This window comes from Phocoena phocoena, chromosome 9 (assembly GCF_963924675.1).
Source record: "Phocoena phocoena chromosome 9, mPhoPho1.1, whole genome shotgun sequence".
Classification (NCBI taxonomy): domain Eukaryota; kingdom Metazoa; phylum Chordata; class Mammalia; order Artiodactyla; family Phocoenidae; genus Phocoena; species Phocoena phocoena.
Window position 1 is genome coordinate 102876017 of NC_089227.1, and position 18913 is coordinate 102894929.

At 44.8% G+C, this 18913-nt stretch overlaps 1 protein-coding gene across 2 annotated transcripts in view; it reads left to right on the forward strand.

Moving 5' to 3' along the window:
- DPP6 (dipeptidyl peptidase like 6) overlaps window positions 1-18913 on the forward strand; it is a 778185-nt gene that overhangs the window by 514616 nt on the left and 244656 nt on the right. For both annotated transcript variants that reach the window (XM_065883771.1, XM_065883772.1), the window contains exon 6: window positions 10527-10579. In XM_065883771.1, the coding sequence (XP_065739843.1) occupies window positions 10527-10579 (53 nt within the window). The remainder of the gene's footprint in view (window positions 1-10526; window positions 10580-18913) is intronic.

Here is an 18913-nt window from a genome sequence, read left to right on the forward strand (position 1 = left end):
GTGCAGTGGGAGAGCTAATTATGGCTCTGGCGTTAATCTTCTCAAGGTTACTTTCTTCTTAATATCGTTCTCTTGAAAATGGGTCTATCAGTAGCCTTTACGGCTGGTAAAGAGGAGGTGATTGAGGGTGGGAGAAGCTTTCTTGACAGGGTGTTATAGTGAGAACAAGGTCAAGCCACACGTGAAAAGACATTGACCTCCTGCGTCTGTTCCGGTGACAGTATGTGGCCTTGGACCAATCAGTTTGCACCTCTGAGCCTCTGTTTCTAATTTAAAAGAGAATCGAGGAGGAGCTATTGATACTCCAGCCACAGGACCAGGTGTGGTGAGGGTCAAGTCAAAGGATACAGAAAGAAGTGGTTTGTAAATTCTAAAGGTCTCTATGATGTAAGGAATTTTTATTTATTTTTATCTTGCCTCTCCACAAGGCTGATCCTACAGGCAGTATGTGCCGGTGAGAAGAGACAGAAAAGAGAGCAAGGAAAAAGAAAATGTTGTTTTCTCAAGCAAAATCAGGAATGAGTCAGCAGAAAGGCCTGGCAAAACAGTAGAACAGAGAGGCCAGCGAGGGAGGGAAGCTGGCTGCCAGGAAGAGTATGGAAGTCGGGCATCGTTTCTTAGTGGCCGGCCACGCAGAGGACAGGGAGTGACAGAGCCTGGGAGGAAGTTGGGGCACGCTGGCGTGTGTCCCTGAAAATCAGGAAGGAGAGCCTCATGGATCACTTCCTTTGAATTTCTTCCTAGCAGCCCTATGACTGATTTCATTTGTCTCCAGAAGATGAGCTTAAGACACATGGACACGCTCCTTGAATTGAAATGTCCAAGTGAAGACACAGGAAATGATTAAAAAGAAATTTCTCAGCTCTTTCTGGATGTCAGAGATGCTCTTGAAATGGATATTTGGAAACACGATCCGAATCACAGCTGAAAGTTTTACTGTTCATCTCTGAAATTTAAGATATTTATTTAGATGCATCCTCATTTTTAACCATGTTGTTTTTATCCTCAGATGTTCTCATAGCGAGTTCTGGAGAGCATTATGTGTGAAAGGCACAGAGGATGAAAGAAACATTCTCTACTAAGAAGTTAGATGAATGGGATTGGTGGCAAAAGAATGAATTAGGGCATATTAGGGGTGGATGTGGTACGCAGAGCAGAACTAGACATTTGAAGAGACTGCAGGTTCAAGAGGAAACCACCATCTCTACTCTCTTAAATTTAGAAAGTTTGGTGGAAGACCAGTGCTTCCAGGAGGAGAGGAGTTGAGATACAAATACTGAATCCTAAGGGCTTTTAATTACTTTTGTAGTTTGAAACTGGCAACCCTATGTCTGCTCTGTTTTACACCTGCTAGATTTTTACCCTGAACTGTGAGGTCCAGATCATGAGGAAGGAACGGCATATGCAACCAAGGGGAAAACAAAGGACATTTTGTTTATATGGAGTCATTTCCTAACATTTATGTTACATCATAGGAGCTAAACATCTTTTTTTTTCTTTTACTAAATGTTTCAATTTGTTTCTAGTTATTTGGGGCCCTCTAGAAAATTTTTCTTTTTAAATTATTACAGCAAGAACTTTGACTTCACGAAATGATATCAAATAAGTTGGCAAAGGGTGAGGAAGTATGTACCAAATGCAGTCATTAGAACCCAGGGGTGATCGTGACCCTGCGCTGACAGAAGGAGCAGCTTCTCTGGAAGGACCAGTCTTCAGGAAACTTCCCATCAGCATCAACATCAGGACTTGAAATTCACAGAGACCAGGCAGGAGGTCAGATATTTGGGCAAGATGCTGGGTCATTGGGGGTAGAGCCCAATAGAAGACGTGAATGGAACAGGAGATTAAAAATCAAGCAGAGACTTGAATCTGCCAGGAGATGAGATTTCTCCAGAATGTTGGAAAGGAAGCAGTGTGGGTTCTCATGTGGGACTCTGTCACAGTCAGGAGCTGTGATGGGACATGCTAAGGCTTGAGCTCCCAGATCCAGGCTTCAGCACCTACACTGAGACGCAGTTAAACGTAAGCACTGGCCAGAGCAGAGACGGGGAGGGCAGGGGGCGAGGTCTCCACTGGGACTTGAGGGGTTCTCTGAATGGGGAAGAAGTTTAGGGTCACCAGGTTCAACATCGCCACTCGCTGCATTCACCTGGACGCCCCAGCAAATTCAGCCTCCATACTTTCAGTAATGGGGCCGGGAAGCCTTGTTAGTGTTGGATGGCTTTCATCACCAGAAGTTAACATCGCTGGGCTGAAATCAATTTCCCTATCATGCGCACTTGTCAACATTATCCTTCCTCTTGTAGTAAATGAGAACAGACTTGCTCACACTTACTCACAAAGCCCCTTAAACCTGTAAGGACAGCCCTCCAGCCCTTCATCTTCTCTCTTCCGGGCAGACCACCTGCTCCAGGTGTCTCTCAGGTGGCTTTCTTTCCAGACTCCAGCCAACCTGGGCATCTTCTCTAGAGTATTTTGACCCATTGGTCTCACTCCTCAAAAAAAGCAGCACTCTGAGCTGGGCCCATTTCTCCAAATGTTAAGGGAAAGGGTTTCCGGACAAGATACTCATCGTTTCTTCCCAGAAAGACCCTACGAGCTGGTTAGCTCCTGTCTCATCACATGTTGTAGATGTGCTCAGTTGTTTCAATTATTCAAAGAGGGACCTGGATGGAATAGTCAGGGGAGCCTTTGTCAGATCCTGAGGGCCCACCGGGTCATTAGCCATTCCACAGACAGGTCTTTGAGAGCTTCTCGGAAGCACAGCAGCTGCTCCATGATCATGGATCATGACCATGGATGGAAGCAGGAGTGCAGGTTGTTCAGAAGAGTGTGTCAAGACCAAGACTTAGGAATGCACCAGGTGAATGTGACGATTCATGATGTATTTTTGAAAAAACAGAGGGTATGTTTGCTCACCTCACTTCTCCCCACATTAGCTGAGGGGGCACCAGGGCTTCAGGCTTAATTGTTTGACCTTCACCACCTTCCTGAAAGGTTGTCAGGGACACAAGGCAACTCTGGAAGATGTTGGTGCATCTGTTGCCTTGATGGTGAGGATGCCACCACAGGTGTCACATGTGTCCAACCCAAGCTCATCATCTTGTACACATCACATATGGGCAGTATTTGATATATCAGTTATTCCTCCGTAAAGCTGTTTTCAAAAAGGTTTTGAGGGAACATTTACAAAATGTTACAAAAGGAACACGAACAGTGCATGACTCTCACGAAGCATCTGTCATGGTCCATGAAACCTTGGCTTGGGTTTGGGAGACAGATTGCTCACTTTCTCCTGGGAGACTGGCTGTGTGTTAATTCTCAGTAGAGCTGGGTATTGCCAGCTAGAACCTAATGGAGTTTCCTTCTCTTTGGGAAATAGAACTTTTAAAACTGTGAGGAGATAGACCCTCTGGGTAAATACTTTATTTTCTCCAATTTTAAAGCCCAGAAATCTCACATTTTCCAACTTCTTTTAGAGTTTTTATTTTTTCCCTTCAGGTTTCTATTTTTTTCACTCATCAGCGTGCATCTCATGCAGATAATTTTTCTTCTTTTTTTTTAACCGTTCGGTTTCCAAATCTCACTTTCTTTCCCTGTGTTAATATTTGCCAGTACTTTTAGCCTCTGTTCACATCACGTTACCATATCTTATTTCTTTAACCACGTATTCCATCCGTGTGTCCTTGATCCTAGCTTGGGAGAATCTTACTCTGAGCTCACCTGCACCTTCTGATACGTTTAATTTCCTCTGTAAATGGAATATAGGATCAAATAGGAAAGGGACAGGCACGTGCCCTGGAGCATTGGCTTCGGGATGGTCACACCTGTAACTGAAAGTGGGGTCCGGCTGCTCGCCGCTCAAAAGCCATTAAAGAGGCCAGGTTGGTGGAGAGGGAAGTTTGCTTTAGTTTGGAGGCCGGCAGCCGGGGCGGGGGTCAGGGAGAGGGCGGACTTCTGTCCAAAGGCCGGCTCCCCCACCTCGCCACTGACAAGCAGGGGCAAGGGCTTTTATATGCCGAGGGCGGGGGCTACACGCAGCAGCAGCGCAGTCAGCTCTGACCGTCATATTGAGATTGGTCCTGCGGTGGTCTGACCAGCGTCACCTTGATTGTTTTAAGTACAGCTAGTCTTGAACAGTTCCAGGGTCGGTTTGTTTTCATTTCCTTGAGGCCAGTTCTCAGAATTGTGGCAGCTTATGTCATGGCTACGTCTGGTCATCATGTAGTTAACTTCTCCCACCTGGTGGGTTTCAGTATTTGTAAGACAGCTCACAGGACAGGGCTCAGAATATTACCTATAGCCCTTGAGGAGGAACTAAAGGTCCTTGACTTTGCTTACTGACTATTATGATTTGATCTCTTTTGACTTTTTCCTGTTGTTTCTGCATTTTCTCATTTCTCTGATTAAACTTATTCTTTGGCTAAAGTGTTTCCACAGAGGAAAGGAAGGCAGTGGACACGGGAGGGCAAGGACCATAGGGTCCTGCTCCATTTCACACCCATTCTAGCCGCACTCCTCACAGTGGCTGTCCAGCCTCTGCTTGAATTCTGTCAGTGCTGGGGGCTTAACCTCAGGGGACCATCCATCTCGCTATTGGAACACTAAAGAATAGAGAGATTGTGCTGACCAGGCACCAGGGCAAAATCTCCGTCGTTTTCCTACCTCTCCCAGCCCCTGAAATAGGTCAGCTCCAGCTCTGCATTCTCAGTGGAATTCCTCTTTTCTTACAGCCCAAAAGAGTAGAGAAAAAAAGAGTTTCGTGGATTCTGCATAATGCTAGTCACTCGATCGTATAATTCTCCTTAAAATTTAAACAAGAGCATTCTTGATTCCTTTCTCATGGTTTAAATTTCCTGAACAAATACTCACAGCTCTAACACTCAGGCTCAGAGGTTAAGTAATTTTCCTGAGTTCACTCCTCGGCGATCAGCAGGCTGAGAACTGACCCTGTGTCTTCCTCTAAAACTGTATAAGAATAGTAGTGGCTCCACGGGAGTAGGCGTGTCCCGCTCCAGACCTGTCCCGAACCACCACACCCACCACACTGCTCCCGACTCGCCGGGAAGCAGGGACTTGCCGAGGCCTTGGGCAGGAGGGGAGGAGCACTGGCGGGGCAGCTGGAAGGTCACTGGGGCCGCTTAGGCATCCCGAACTAGGGCAGTGTTACTGGGGGTGGAAAATGTGCTCTGAATTTAAGGTTCATTCCAAAGTTACAAAGTCCAGTGAAATTCGGAAACCAGTTGTACATGGACAGTAAGGAAAGGAAGGAATAGAAATGGTTGGAGCTAATTCCAGTATGTTTCTACCGAGAGACCAGCCAGGTAAGTGGAAGAACATCAAAGAGAATTATTTAGGAGGAAAAGAGTTTATTTGGTTTTCAAAATATTGAATGTGGTGTAAAAGTTTTGGGTAAAAGCATCTATGCTGAAAGGCCCGACACAAGCTGAAGATATGAGTCTAGAACTCAGAAGATGGACCAAGTATAAAAATATGAATTCAGTGAGAAGCCTCACAGAAAGCAGAAATGAATGTGCTCTTCCAGACCAAGGGTGTAGACCGACAAGGGAGACCCCCAAGAGTGGCAGGTTGGTGCCTGCGTCCATTCAAGGGGTCTGCACAGCAGAAAGGAAAGGCAAAGAGGCTGGAAGGAGGAAGGCAAGAGGAGATTGAAAGCAGTGACCCGCCATGGAGTGAAGAAGGGAGAAGGATTCCTGTCACCTTTATCACGTACCGCAGAGAGAGCGAGCGCGCTGGACATTAGGAAGATACCATATGTACGGCAGCGGGACATCCGCTTGGAGATGGCACTTTGAGGACGTCGGGAGGATAATGCAGTGGGTTCAACGTGATAGAAAGTGAAGCAGTGTAGACTTTCCTTATGAAGTGCCATGATAGTTTAAAAGAAGAAGGAGTCAGAGGGGTGGCAGGGAGAACGACCAAGGATTTTTTAATGTGGGAGATTTGAACTCTACAGATTCGGGAGAAGGAACAAGGAGAGGGAGTGATGAAAAATATAAGGCACGTAATTCGTGGTAGAGGAGTTGATAAAGTTCAACAGGTATCAGGAGGGGATGGGGTCAAGATCTCAGAGGTTAGTCCTGGAGAGGAAGGATAGAGGGAGGCCTGAAGGAAGGTGCTTGCCATAGGGATGACGAGTGGGTGATGGATTTGAGAAGGACTTAAGAAGTTAATCTGGCACAATTTGGAGATAGATTGAATTGAGCCAGAGGAGGAAGGAGGCAAAGAATGGAGTCAGGAAAGACTAGGTTTTCAGCTCAGATTACTGAGGGGATGAGGGAGCCACCGACTGGGATAGGAAGTATCAAAGGAGAACTGGGTTTTAAGGGTAGATAAGAGATAACTTGGAGAATATTGAGTTTGGGGTGCCTGTGAGACATAAGATGGAGATGTCGAGGGGGGAATCTGGTACACTGGTCTACAGTTGAGGAGATAGATCTGTGAAATTACCAATATTCAGATAATCAGAGTTTAAAACTACAAGAGTGGAAGGTTTCATAGAGGAAGAAGATGTAAAGTGAGTCTGGGTTAGTATGCGTGATGGGGCTGAGGTAGGAAAGACCAGAGAGAAATCAAAAGTGTGGCTCAGGGGGTGATGAAGGGAGAGGATCAGAAAGAAAGCTGTGGGCAGAGTGATGTTTCAGAAATATTAGAAGCAGACCAAATATGACCTTAGCCCAAGACAAGCCCTTCACTGGTTATTTTTTCCCAATTATTAGATGTCAGTATCAACTATGTTGCATGATATATTTTAAAAAATACTATGCTGAAATTGTCTTCTTGTGAATGGTATTTTGGGTAACAGGTTTTCATGCGTTTATTTTCCAAGAGCAATTTGTTGCTGTGGGAAGAAACCGAAGTAACTTATATTCATGAACTTCTAAAAGTCCACTCACAGAAAAATAACAATGCAGTCTTACCAACTTCCAACTCTTTGTACTTTTTTCCATGATCAGAAGTATTTAGAGTCTGTTTTAAAGAAAGAAGCATAAATACAAGAGATAGAGACCACAAAAAAAAAAAAAAGAAAGACTTTTATCTCTCCAAGGAACAAATTCTTTCAGTGAGATATAGTTTATGGTTAACGCGTTTTGAGGTGAGGCATCGTGCAAATGAAACTCTGGAAATTTATCCTCTTTCAAAGTTGTTTTCTTTGTGCCTGGGGTTCTTTTGGCTCCAGGTTGAGGGAATATTTTGTGGAAGAGAATGGTATTTGATTGTTTCATCTTGGAGCAATGAGAAAATCCTTGCATCTTCCTCCCACTTCCCCATTTTTTTGAGTAGCACTGAGTCATAATTGCACTTTCATGTTAAAGGCTTTCCATTTGCATTAACTGTTTACTCTGGAATGCTTCTGTCCCATACATAGTTGGCAGATCCAGTCTCTACTTCTTGACTCTCTTTCAGTTTGTTTGAATTTTTCTAATCAGTGATTTAGTTTTCCAGATATTCTATTACATTTCCCATCCATATATGCCGTCTTTTTTCGTTTTGCCTGACAGTACAGACATAGAATTGTAAAGGGGTAGTTCTCTCTCATCTTCTTCTTACCATTGCCCTTATAAGGTTATTTTAATTCTGTCTTCCTTGTTCTCATTGCTTCTACTCAGAAGATAGTCACAAAGCTGAATTTCAGGGTCATTTGCAGGTATATTTAAAGAGGTATGCAAAGATGTAAGTCTAGGGGTTTGGGAATGTCATAACCAGAGAATGAATTGAAATCACTGTTTCCAGATTAAGACCAAGAAAGACAGCACATGTCCTTACTTGGCGTGTTTATTATGTCTGTTGGTATTCTGGATTTTTCAGTTGACAACAATCAACTTGGATTTGTAACTTGAGAATTAAGAGCTATACCCCTGTTCAGGCAATTTCCAATATGTGCTTAGAGAGAAACAGACCTCAGGCCAAATCCTGCTTGCGTTTGACTCAATTCTCTTATCCTAAAAATGGAATACTAATACCTTCCTCATACAGATTGAATGAATTCACGTATGCTAAGGAGTTGGCATGCTACCTAGTACATAGCATGTGCTTCAAAATGCTAGCCACTCTCAACACCAGCATCACCACCACCGTCACCTTTGGTGCTTTGGACTGTTCTCTGCGGTCATTTCAAAGGCTTCCTCCAAGTGTTTTTGCCTATAATGGCCCCCCACCAGCCCCTCACTTCTTCTGTACTGACACTCTTTCCATAAGGAATTTGTATGTTTGTTTTAGAAGTTGCTGAAAGTTTTTAGGGAGGGAACCCAGTAACTCAGTATACTCACATCTGATTTATTAGCTATCTTTTTTCTTTGGATTTAAACTAGATATGTTATTTACCTATTGCTGTGTAAGAAACTATCCAAAACTTAGTGGCTTAAGATAACCAACGTTATCTCGTGATTACTGTGGGTCAGGAATTCAGGACCATCTTATCTGAGCATCTCTGGCTCACGTTCTCTCGTGAGGTTATCAGCCAGGGCTGCATCATCTGAAGCCTTGACTGCTGGTGAGGAATCCACTTCCGAGCTCCCTGAGCTCCTTGCTCGATGTTGGTGATCGAATGGGGAAGAACCTCGGCTCCTCACAGGGCTGCTCGAGTGTCCTCACACCATGGTGGCCAGCCTCCCCCAGAGCAAGTGATCTTAAAGGGAGCTAGGAGGTGGCCACGCTACCTTTTATAACCCGCTCTCAGAAGCCTAGGACCCTCATTTCTGTCACATTTTATTTGTTTGAGTCACTAAGTCCCCCGGCACTCAAGCGTACGGAATTAGGGTCCACCCTCCTTCCTCTGCCCCTCTTCCCTGTGCCTCCCCTTCTCCCATCCCCTTTGCCTTTCCTCCACCCTCCTCTACCCTTTCTGCACCTCAGCTTCCTATCTTAACAAGCAAAGGTAATCTTTTGCCTTCCTGGGGTTACTGTGAAAATAAAGTGAGACACATAGTATGAAAAGACACATGTTGGAAGGAGAGGTCGGAAACACTACACAGCACAGCAGCCGATGCCGTAACCGTGGAGAAGGGGGACGGAGCCACCAGCTTCTGCTCCAGCGTCTGCGCACAGAGGCGACGTTTAGTCAGAGCTCCAGGACCTGGGAGGGGCTCTCTGAGCATCGGTCTGCTCAGGACACAGGGGCTGGTCCACAGGCCTTTCCTGCTTCTCCTGGGGCAGCATCACTGTGCAGCACTTCCGAAACAGCACTTAGGGTCCTCTGGCCCCGCCAGATCGCCATGGCAGCTCTGTGAAGTTCTTCACGGTTTTGTTCCTTAGAGGTTATTTCTTCATACTTAGACCAGTATTTAAAGTAACTCCCCAGTCAGATGCCCATCTCCTGCCATCCAGCAGGTCACCCCAGGCCCCATGTGTCTCGTTCGGGAGTCTTGACATCACTGCAAGCAAAACGTCATTGGGACTTAAGTGCTGTTGTTTATTTTCTCCAAATAACTGATCCACTGTGACTTCCTAGAAATTAATCTTGGGGCCCAGACTAGATGGGGGCTCAGAGGTATTAGCAAATCCTACCCATTTTTCCTTTGAAGATTCACTTCCATCATCAGTTCCAAATGCATGCATATTACACGTGCTCTACAGTAGATCTGTCTTACTCAGCTGCATGTCCCTCACCTGTTATCTGTAGAGAGCTGCTTTTAAAATGCTAGTCCTTGAACATTTGCCCACACAGGGTGCCAACTCTCCAAAGTTCCACAGGTAGAGGAAAGAAAGTGAAGTGTACGGTTCTCACTTCAACCCTGCGGGGTAACCCATCACATTCCACACCCTGGGGAGGGCCTCTATCCAGAAAGCTGGAGAGGATGGAGACCACGTTCTCCCTTCTTTGGGGGTATCCCTCGCATTGTAGTCACTGCATTTATGGGTTGGGGAGTATTCTCTTGGGTTCAAGAGTTTAAGAGGGACATCTGAGATTTGGGGGTTACAGGAGTTTGGAAATGCTGTTTTGTTGTTGTTACCTTAGTCTTGAAAGCCATGCTCCCCTTGCAATGAGTTCTTAATTTATTGACCACCCCGTGAAGCTAAAACCTGCACATCAAATTGTCCAAGGGGGCAGGAGTTTGCCCAGTTAAGCCTATCTTGGCTTCAGTACTCACTGAGGATACACAGTAGAATCGGCCGTAATTCACAGCAGTGCGTGGGTCTTAGAGTTTCAGGGTCCAGCTGGCTGTCAGGCAGCCTCTAGTGAGTAGTGTCCTCTTAGTTCTGTGCTACATTTAGTTGAGCTGGAAGTCTCTGCCCCTGATTTAATCACAAGCCAGGTAGTCATGGAGATGACATCTAGCCTCTGGCTGCCTGGTAAACTACATGCAAATGGTGAAAATAAAACAAGCAGGGTATGCAAATTAACTTCCTGAGTAAATAAAAGACTTTGCCGCCAGGTCTCCGGACTGACTACTTTTGATCCAGGGCTGTTTATTAGGAGTCACAGTGATTTGAAAAATATCATAATCGCAACCATTGTCTCAACGCTTGTTTTATTGTTTCTTGTGTTTTTTTGTCTGTTTCAGATATATCAACACTCCTATACTGGATATTATGTCCTGAGCAAAATTCCTCATGGGTAAGATTGTTCTTTCATTTTCTTTTGACGCTAAATCTGCAAAACAAAGCGCAAAGCAGAGCGCTGATTAGTTGCTTAATTCTTAGGGCAGGAAATGAGGCACCTTATTTCTTGACAGCAGAGTGTTCCCATGCTGTGGGACCTCCATGATGCCTCCAGGGCCGAGGGGGTCACTTGAGTCCAGTTTCTTGCCCATTTGTGAAGCCCCCCTTCCTAGAACAGCTCCACCACTTCCTGCTCTGGTTCCCAGGTTTGCAGAGAAAGATTCCCCCTTCCCCGCCCCACTTTGTAATCAGCTGTGGCCCCTCTGGGGCATGGTGATTCGACCTAGGACTCCCAGGAAGGTTCCTGGTTTTATTTACATAATAGAGAGGGCAGCACCCCTAAGCTCATCTTGTTTCTCAAAAATGCAACATTTGGGGCCCAAAAGTGTGAATGGGGAGGAAAGACATGAGTGCAAGCGTGATTTTGCTGAATTTTCAGTTCTGGGTAGACACAGCCGCACACAACGTGGGGTGCATTATCAGGAGCTCATCTTTGGAGTCCGGAGGTGTTAAGACATGATTGAAGTTTGAAGCTATTTGTTGAGTGGGCAAGGGGAAAACCAGTTGCAGAGCAAGGAAAGTGTGGCAGGGATGGCTTTTACTGCTTCCATTTTTATTCTTTCTCTCCCCTCGTCTTCCTCCTTCTTCCTCCCCTCCCCCACCCACCTACAACCCCTCCACCCTCACCCCAGCCTGTGTTCTTGTTCCCACCTTTTCCTTCTCCTTCATACCCTCCACGGTTTCTCTCACTTTTTGTTCGAAAAGGCGAAGTGCTCAGGAAGTGTTCAAAGAAATTGGATTGTGCTACTGGCAATGTTGTGTAAATTCCTGTGACTATTTACGGGGCGGCATCCTAATTTTCCTAAGCAAATTTAAACAAACAGCAGGAGTTGCTAAAAAGTATTGTTCCATAGAGAGCATTAATCACAGCATCTGTGTTTCACAACTGCTGCTGTCTGTTTTCTACTAAGTTTAGATAGAATATGAGCATATCCTTGGAAAAACAACATGGGGAAAATAATTTCACTTGATAAATGAAAGATACATGTAGACATGCGGCCAAGTGTGATTAATCGTTTCCGTTAGACTATTAGAAAAATCAAGCCCCGAGAAACTGAAGATGACCCCCGTAGTGAAAACAAAGTATCCATAGGTGTTTTTTTTTTTTTAAAGCATAGTTCAAATAGAAACTTAAATGTTTTTCACTAAGGACGAATTATTCTATTATTTTTCAAGCAGATATGCATCTTCAAAGGTCACGGCAGGCAGGAGTATAATTATGCCTTGAGATTTATCTACCCCTTCTGGGAACAATAGAACTTATTGTAGATGATGGATATTTCATTTCATCTTACATAAATTTGTAAAACTCAAAACTTGAAAAGCATTTTGTGCTTGACACATGGTATAAAGATTTTACTGCATCCGTTAGAATTTAAGAGAAATAGGTTCTGAGAACCTGGCACAAGAGTTTGCCGAACCAGCCACAAACCGAAGGACAAGGTGGTGTGTGCTGAAGCCTTGGTTTCAGTGCTCACGATGAGGGTGATGGTCCCTCCACAGAGGATGCCAACGAAGAGTGAGCTGCTTTGGGTACTTTTAAAATAATCATAGTAATAATAATTGCCATCATGTATTGAATGAGTCTTAAGTGCGCCCATCCTAGCACATCAGTCCTGCAAAAAAGCATTCTTCTCCGCCTTTCACAGTGAGAACTCTGTCATCTCATAGCTGGTGCCCAGGAGAGCTGGAATCCAGCATAGCCTGGCTCGCTCCCAATCCTGTGCCATGAAAACAACTGCCTTGGGTAAAATTACAGCTGTAAATATCAGATTTTTAGTGGTGCTAATTTATTGTTTGTTTGTTTGTTTGTTTTTGGCGGTCCGCGGGCCTTTCACTGTTGTGGCCTCTCCCGTTGTGGAGCACAGGCTCCGGACGCGCAGGCCCAGCAGCCATGGCTCACGGGCCCAGCCGCTCCGCGGCATGTGGGATCTTCCCGGACCAGGGCACGAACCCGTATCCCCTGCATCGGCAGGCGGACTCTCAACCACTGCGCCACCAGGGAAGCCCTAATTTATTGCTTTTCTAAGTGTTACCGAACCAAACTTGGGCCCGCTCGCCCACACACAGTAAAGCCAATCTACTGACACCAGGTTGTGGTGAAGGAAAGTGCAACGTTTACTGCAGGCACCAAGCAAGGAGTCCAGGTAGCTAGTGTTTAAAAGGCCCAAACTCCCCAAAGCTTCAGGAGAAGGTTTTTAATGACAGGATGAGAGAGGGGGGTTGTGGAGTGTGTGATCAGCTCGTGGACCTTCTTCTGATTGGTTGGTGGTGAGGTAATTGGGAGTCAACATCATCAGTCCTCTGGTTCCAACTGGTCTGTGGTCTATGTGCTTGTGGGCAGCCGTGCAGTTAACTTCTTCCACCTGGTGGGGGTTTCAGTATCTGCAAAACAGCTCAAAGAGCATGACTCAGAATATTATCTACAGCCCTTGAGGAGGAACTGAAGGTCCTTGACTTTGTTTAATGGCTAAACTATTATGATTTTGTCTGTTTGACTGTTTTCCTTTCTTTCTGCCTTTTCTCACTTCTCTGATTAAATTTACTTGTTGGAACTTGCAGAAAGCCTAGGTATGCTACAGGTTTTCTACAGACAAGAGGCAGGCAGAAGGCATGGGGTGAGGGGTCTGTTCCGGGGAGCCCCCATATGGTCCTGCTTAGTTACATAAGGACTCTTATAAGATTGAAAGATGTAGCAGATTACGTGTTTCATTTATGGGAAACAATCTCTGGTGGATGAGGATGTCTATGGTTCATCTCATCACCACATAAACTGACAGCTTCTCCAAAAATGGCATTGCTCGACCGTTTGTGCAAAATAAATGAATTAATTAATTTCAAATATTGTCAAAATCATATTTGTATTAATGAGGCAGTGGGTTTCCAAACTGGATGGGACTTTAGGCTTCGAGCTTTTGCAGCTTCAGCCTCCAAAAGAGGCTTGTTGAGCTCAGTCAGTGGTGCCAGAGCGCCACCAGTTGGCAGGCGGAGAACACAGCCCCGTAGCTGGGTTTGGGGTATCAAGGAAAGCACAATTGTCTTTTTAAAAGAAAACTATCTCTATTAAAATATTTACGTTACTCATAGGACCAAAAATCTGAGAGCTTCTCTTGATACTTCTGGAGTCACAGATCTGTATCTTTTTCTCAAATTCTCACCTCTCCTTTCATCCCTCTCTCCCCTCAATTCCTCTCTTCCAGCCAGAGGCCATTCAGTATGCAGGATGGGATTATTTGTCCTTTATAGTTTTTTTTTTTTTTCCCCTTGGCTTCAGACTTTCCAACCAATCACAGAGAAGGATCAAATTAATTTTTCAGTACCCTCTAAACTCTGGTTTCCTTCCTTTTGCCAGTGATGGAAGAATCTGGGAAGGGGGTATCCTCTTTTCTTTCTCTTCCACAAGCCATAAAGAGGCCTTCGTGTCCTGTGTTTAAATTCCTTCTCCTCCAGTTGTGACCTCTGCAGCTGGAACCCACTAGAACCCCGTGTGCATGTACCGGCTTGGGTTATAATGAGAATGCCGAGCCAACTGAACTTTCATTTAGTCAAGAGATCTAGAACCTAAGGGTAGGTGCATTTGACTTTCACAGACTAAATTTTCAAAAACTGTATTCTTAAAGGACATGTCTTTTACGCAAATTTCTTTATTAAGCCAGAATTAAAGCTATTTTATTTGTTTGTTTTTTGCGGTACACGGGCCTCTCACTGCTGTGGCCTCTCCTGTTGCGGAGCACAGGCTCCGGACACGCAGGCTCAGCGCCCATGGCTCACGGGCCCAGCCGCTCCGCGACATGTGGGATCTTCCTGGACCGGGGCACGAACCCATGTCCCCTGCATCGGCAGGCAGACTCTCAACCACTGCGCCACCAGGGAAGCCCAAAGCTATTGTTTTTAACATAAAGTGTTTCACTAAGTCTTTATATCAGAATGTCAACAAAATAAAGCAGTCTTTCGTAATAGAGATTACAACCAGCTAAATGTTCTCTGTTAAGGGTCCATTGTGTGTTTTCATAGCAGTTTTTGGTAGACTTGGCTGTTTCTTGACATTTTCCTGACATGACTCTTTTTTGGATTAGTTTTCCCATTGGCTTGAGTACATTTTTTTAGAAAAATTATATTTCTATATAATTATAATTTCTTATATCTTTTAAGATCATTCTGAAAATCATATGGGCTAGAGAAAATCAATCCTTCTATAACAGAAATCAATTTTAAGAAAAATTTGGTATACCCTGTAGTTATGTAGCATTGGCATTTTGGAGTTTGGCAAGCAGAGCAATAATAGAACAAAAACTGAGAAGTATTCAGAGGCATTTTGTTTACATGTCAGGCCATCCTCTGTGGATATTGTTGCCCTAACCTTGCTTATTTACCTGTACCAAACAAATTGTACAGAATTGTATTCCTTTGGAACTCTGGTTGACTTATGAAGTCACATTCTGCATCTGTGAAAATAATAAACTGAGACATAGATTCCTTCTGCCCAGGGTTACTCTCTAACATTATAGGCTGGGATGCAGAAGAGCATTCCATTTATTTAGAAAATAGAAATCTAGGTTGACAACATAGCACAATGCCCCAGTACCTTACCTGATATCATGACACAGGAGTTAAGAACTGAAGCCCTGTGGTCCCATAGACCTTAATGTGAATCCCAGTCTGCAACTGACTCTTGGCTGTGTGACCTTGATAGTTGCTGTACTTCTACAGATCTTAGTTTCCATATTTTTAAGATCTTAATAATAGTGCTCACCTCATAGGCACATTATAAGAATTAAGTGGAATGATACGTGCAAAGTGCACAGCAGAGAATTTTGCTTCTAGTGAATGCCTGGGAATGTTATTCTTCATATTGTAATATATCCCCAATATATATTTATAGTCTTGTAATTAAATTTTTTTAGACTTTACTTTCTAGCCAGCTCAAATCCTTTCTGTTACAAGGAGAGGAATGATATAACCCCTACAATAATAAAATTCCCTTTAATAATTTTTAAAAGCTAAGACTTGTTCTGTGACACTCAGGTGATTTTAATGCCCATGTGATTTTTAAAAATTAATTAATTTATTGGCTGCGTTGGGTCTTTGTTGCTGCACGCAGGCTTTCTGTAGTTGCAGTAAGTGGGGCCTACTCTTTGTTGCGGTGCACGGGCTTCTTATTGTGGTGGCTTCTCTTGTTGCAGAGCACGGGCTCTAGGCGCGCAGGCGTCAGTAGTTGTGGTACGTGGGCTCAGTAGTTGTGGTGCATAGGCTTAGTTGCTCCACAGCATGTGGGATCTTCCTGGATCAGGGCTCGAACCCATGTCCCCTGCATTGGCAGGCGGATTCTTAACCACCGTGCCACCAGGGAAGTCCTGCGTATGTGATTTTAATTTCTCTCTTAAAAGAGATGTCTATAGCTTCAACTGTCTACAGTTCTCAGTGCTCAATAAGTTCTGTTTATCTCATCTCAATCTGACTTACTGCAATTGATTTTTAAGACTTTCTTGTTTTGCCTCCAGTGGAAGCCAAAAAGACAATATAAGTCAACAAACATTTATTGAAATGCTGTATTGAGCAACAAAAGCACAGTTGCTATCCTTAAGAAGTTTAAAATCTTGTTGAAGAGGAAAGACACAGACTTATATAACAATATAAAATTAAGTGCCTCAAATGGGTGTTTTAGACACTGAACACAAAAGAAGATATGTCATAAAGGATCTCAGAAAGGAAGTCTGGCTTGAGCGGAGCCTTATAATTGAGTAAGTTTTGTTTGGTTTGGTTTGGTTTGGTCTAATAGATGGAGACAGAGAAGAGATGTTCCAGGTCGGGTAAATCATTAAACAGGCTTGACCTTTTCCATGAGCCAGCATCTTCCTGGAGTTAGTGGGGTGCCAGGCCAGGCCCGAGCAGGGCTGTTCTCATGGGGCTCTGCATGGGGAGAGATAGGGTTGGGTGGGTTTAGGGTGAGCCTGGCGTGTGGAAGACCTAAACCCCACCCCGGTGTGATGGGTCTTTCCAATAAGATCACACCGAACACCAAGCAGAAGAGAGACGTGGTGAAGGTGGCGGGCGTAGATTAGTTTTATGCGTGTGTGTAGAGAGAAGGAAAGGGATGAACGAGAACATGGAGCCAATTAGGAGACCCGGTGGGGAGCAGTGAAGGCTCAGTGTAGAGACCACATGATTGGGATTATGGGCGTCTGGTGTTCACTTGGAAAATGAAGACAGATGCCAAGGGTTTATACTCCATGTCCCTCTAATTAAATATGTGGCAGCCTGTGCCTGTGTGAGTTGAGCCTGATGCATGAGAATATTGAAAGTAGTGAGTTCATGAGGGCAGTGAGGAGAATCCCAGCAGTGTCAGTGTCTCCACATCTCCTTCCCCAGGACCCTACACTGGACCTTCCACTCAGACACACTTTGCTCTGCAGAGCTGCCGGAAGTTGCATGAATAGGATTGCTTGTATACCTTGAGGAAGTGGCAACATGAAGCCAAAATGTAGGAGAAAGAGAGTTCTTAGAATGGCATTTTACGTGTCTACCATGGCATCCGGCAGGGAGAGTCCTGCTGTTACCGGCATTCACAATAATTTCAGGACTGTGGACAGCTCCGAGCTCTCCTGTAGGACTTGGTCTTAGCTGCTTCCCCCTGTCCTGCTCCCTTCCCCTCCAGGCCACCCTCCATCTCTCCCTTCCTCCCCTGAAATCCAAAGTGTTAGCAAGCACTATCAAAATACCATGCACTTTAAAGTCAAATCTATCTGGGAATAAACTCCCAGTCAGCCTTTCTACCTGTGTAATCATGGAAAAGTTGCTTTGCTTCTCTCGGCACTATTACTCCGCGCATATGATGGAAATAAAATGCCTGACTGATAGGGTTCATGTAAAGGTTATGAAATACTGTAGGATAACGAGATGGTGCATTTAAGTGCCTATTTTGGAGTGCAGAATGCACTACGGGCTTTTTTCATGGTGGAACCAAGACCTTCCATTATACAACCAAATCTAATTAATCTCCCTCCCCGCAATTTCCCTACCTTTAGACAGAAAATAAATTTCATCCTCAGTGCCAGCTCTGATCAGTTCTAATGGCTTCCTGGAGCTCTGAGTTTAAACGTGGTCTAGAACTATGCCTGGGCTCTGTGGGGAAGGATGATCGACGCGTCAGGGTGGCAGTGGAGGGGAGTGGAGATACACGTGATGCCTTCCAGGTGCCAGACCTGCTTGCCTCAAGGACCGCATCGGTGGCGTGTGCCATCACTGCCCCCACAGAAGGCCCTCCCACCTTTGCTCTCCCCGACCTTCACCCCATCCTCCACACGCGTGCCAGAAACTTCCTGCTCATGGTGTCCAACTCCTTCTGCTCCTTCAAGCCCCGACATCAAAACCCCTCCCGTAAAAATCCCCCTGCAGCTTCCTGCACCCCTGGAGTAAGACGGCCTCACATTTCACACTGTAATGTATCCTTGCATTAGATTGCTAGTTACCTTGTTGTGGGTATATAATGTTTCTGAACAGAATGTTTAGAAATGTTTTCAATATGCATTTACTGCCTGACACATTTCTCTCCTGAATTCTAAGGTGTCAGGTGTCAGAAAGAGGGGTTTTGCTGGGAGGGGCTTGGCCTGTGTCTGTGGCCCTGGTGGCCGTTGCCCAGGATGAGAACAGGGCTGCCCAAGAATAACCACAGGAGAGGCTGCACCTGTAGATCTGAGCTACCAGCAGAAAAGCCACTAGCCACATGCAAAGGGGTTCTTTTCCACTGAATCATTTGCTGTCCTCAAAAACTTGCCTACCACATCTGAAGATTTTCAAGCAAACAAACCCGTTTGGAAATGAGGTGAAGGTATGCATGATGCATCATTTTGTCAGGCGCCTTGTGGAACCTAAACTTGTATGTTCGTATCCTTGAATTGTTCCCAACGCAAGAGGGAGTCCATAGATGTTGGCTGACAGTTGAGGAAGTTAGTTAATTAATTAAATGATATTGTCTAGTATAAGATGCAAGCCTGGGACCCACCCCAAATCAGTTAGGCCAGGGTCTCAGACGGTGGGACCTCACAAGAGTTCTTTTAAGTTACTCAGGTGTTTCTAGTTTGAATATCTGGGGTCAGCTGGTCCTACCCCACTTCTTCACTTGCTCTCATCACTAAGTGACCCCCAGGACTTTATCCGGAGCTGAGAAATAACCCTTCTATTTCTGGAAAAAAATGACAAACATTTCCCCAGAAACACTAATTTCGTTGTC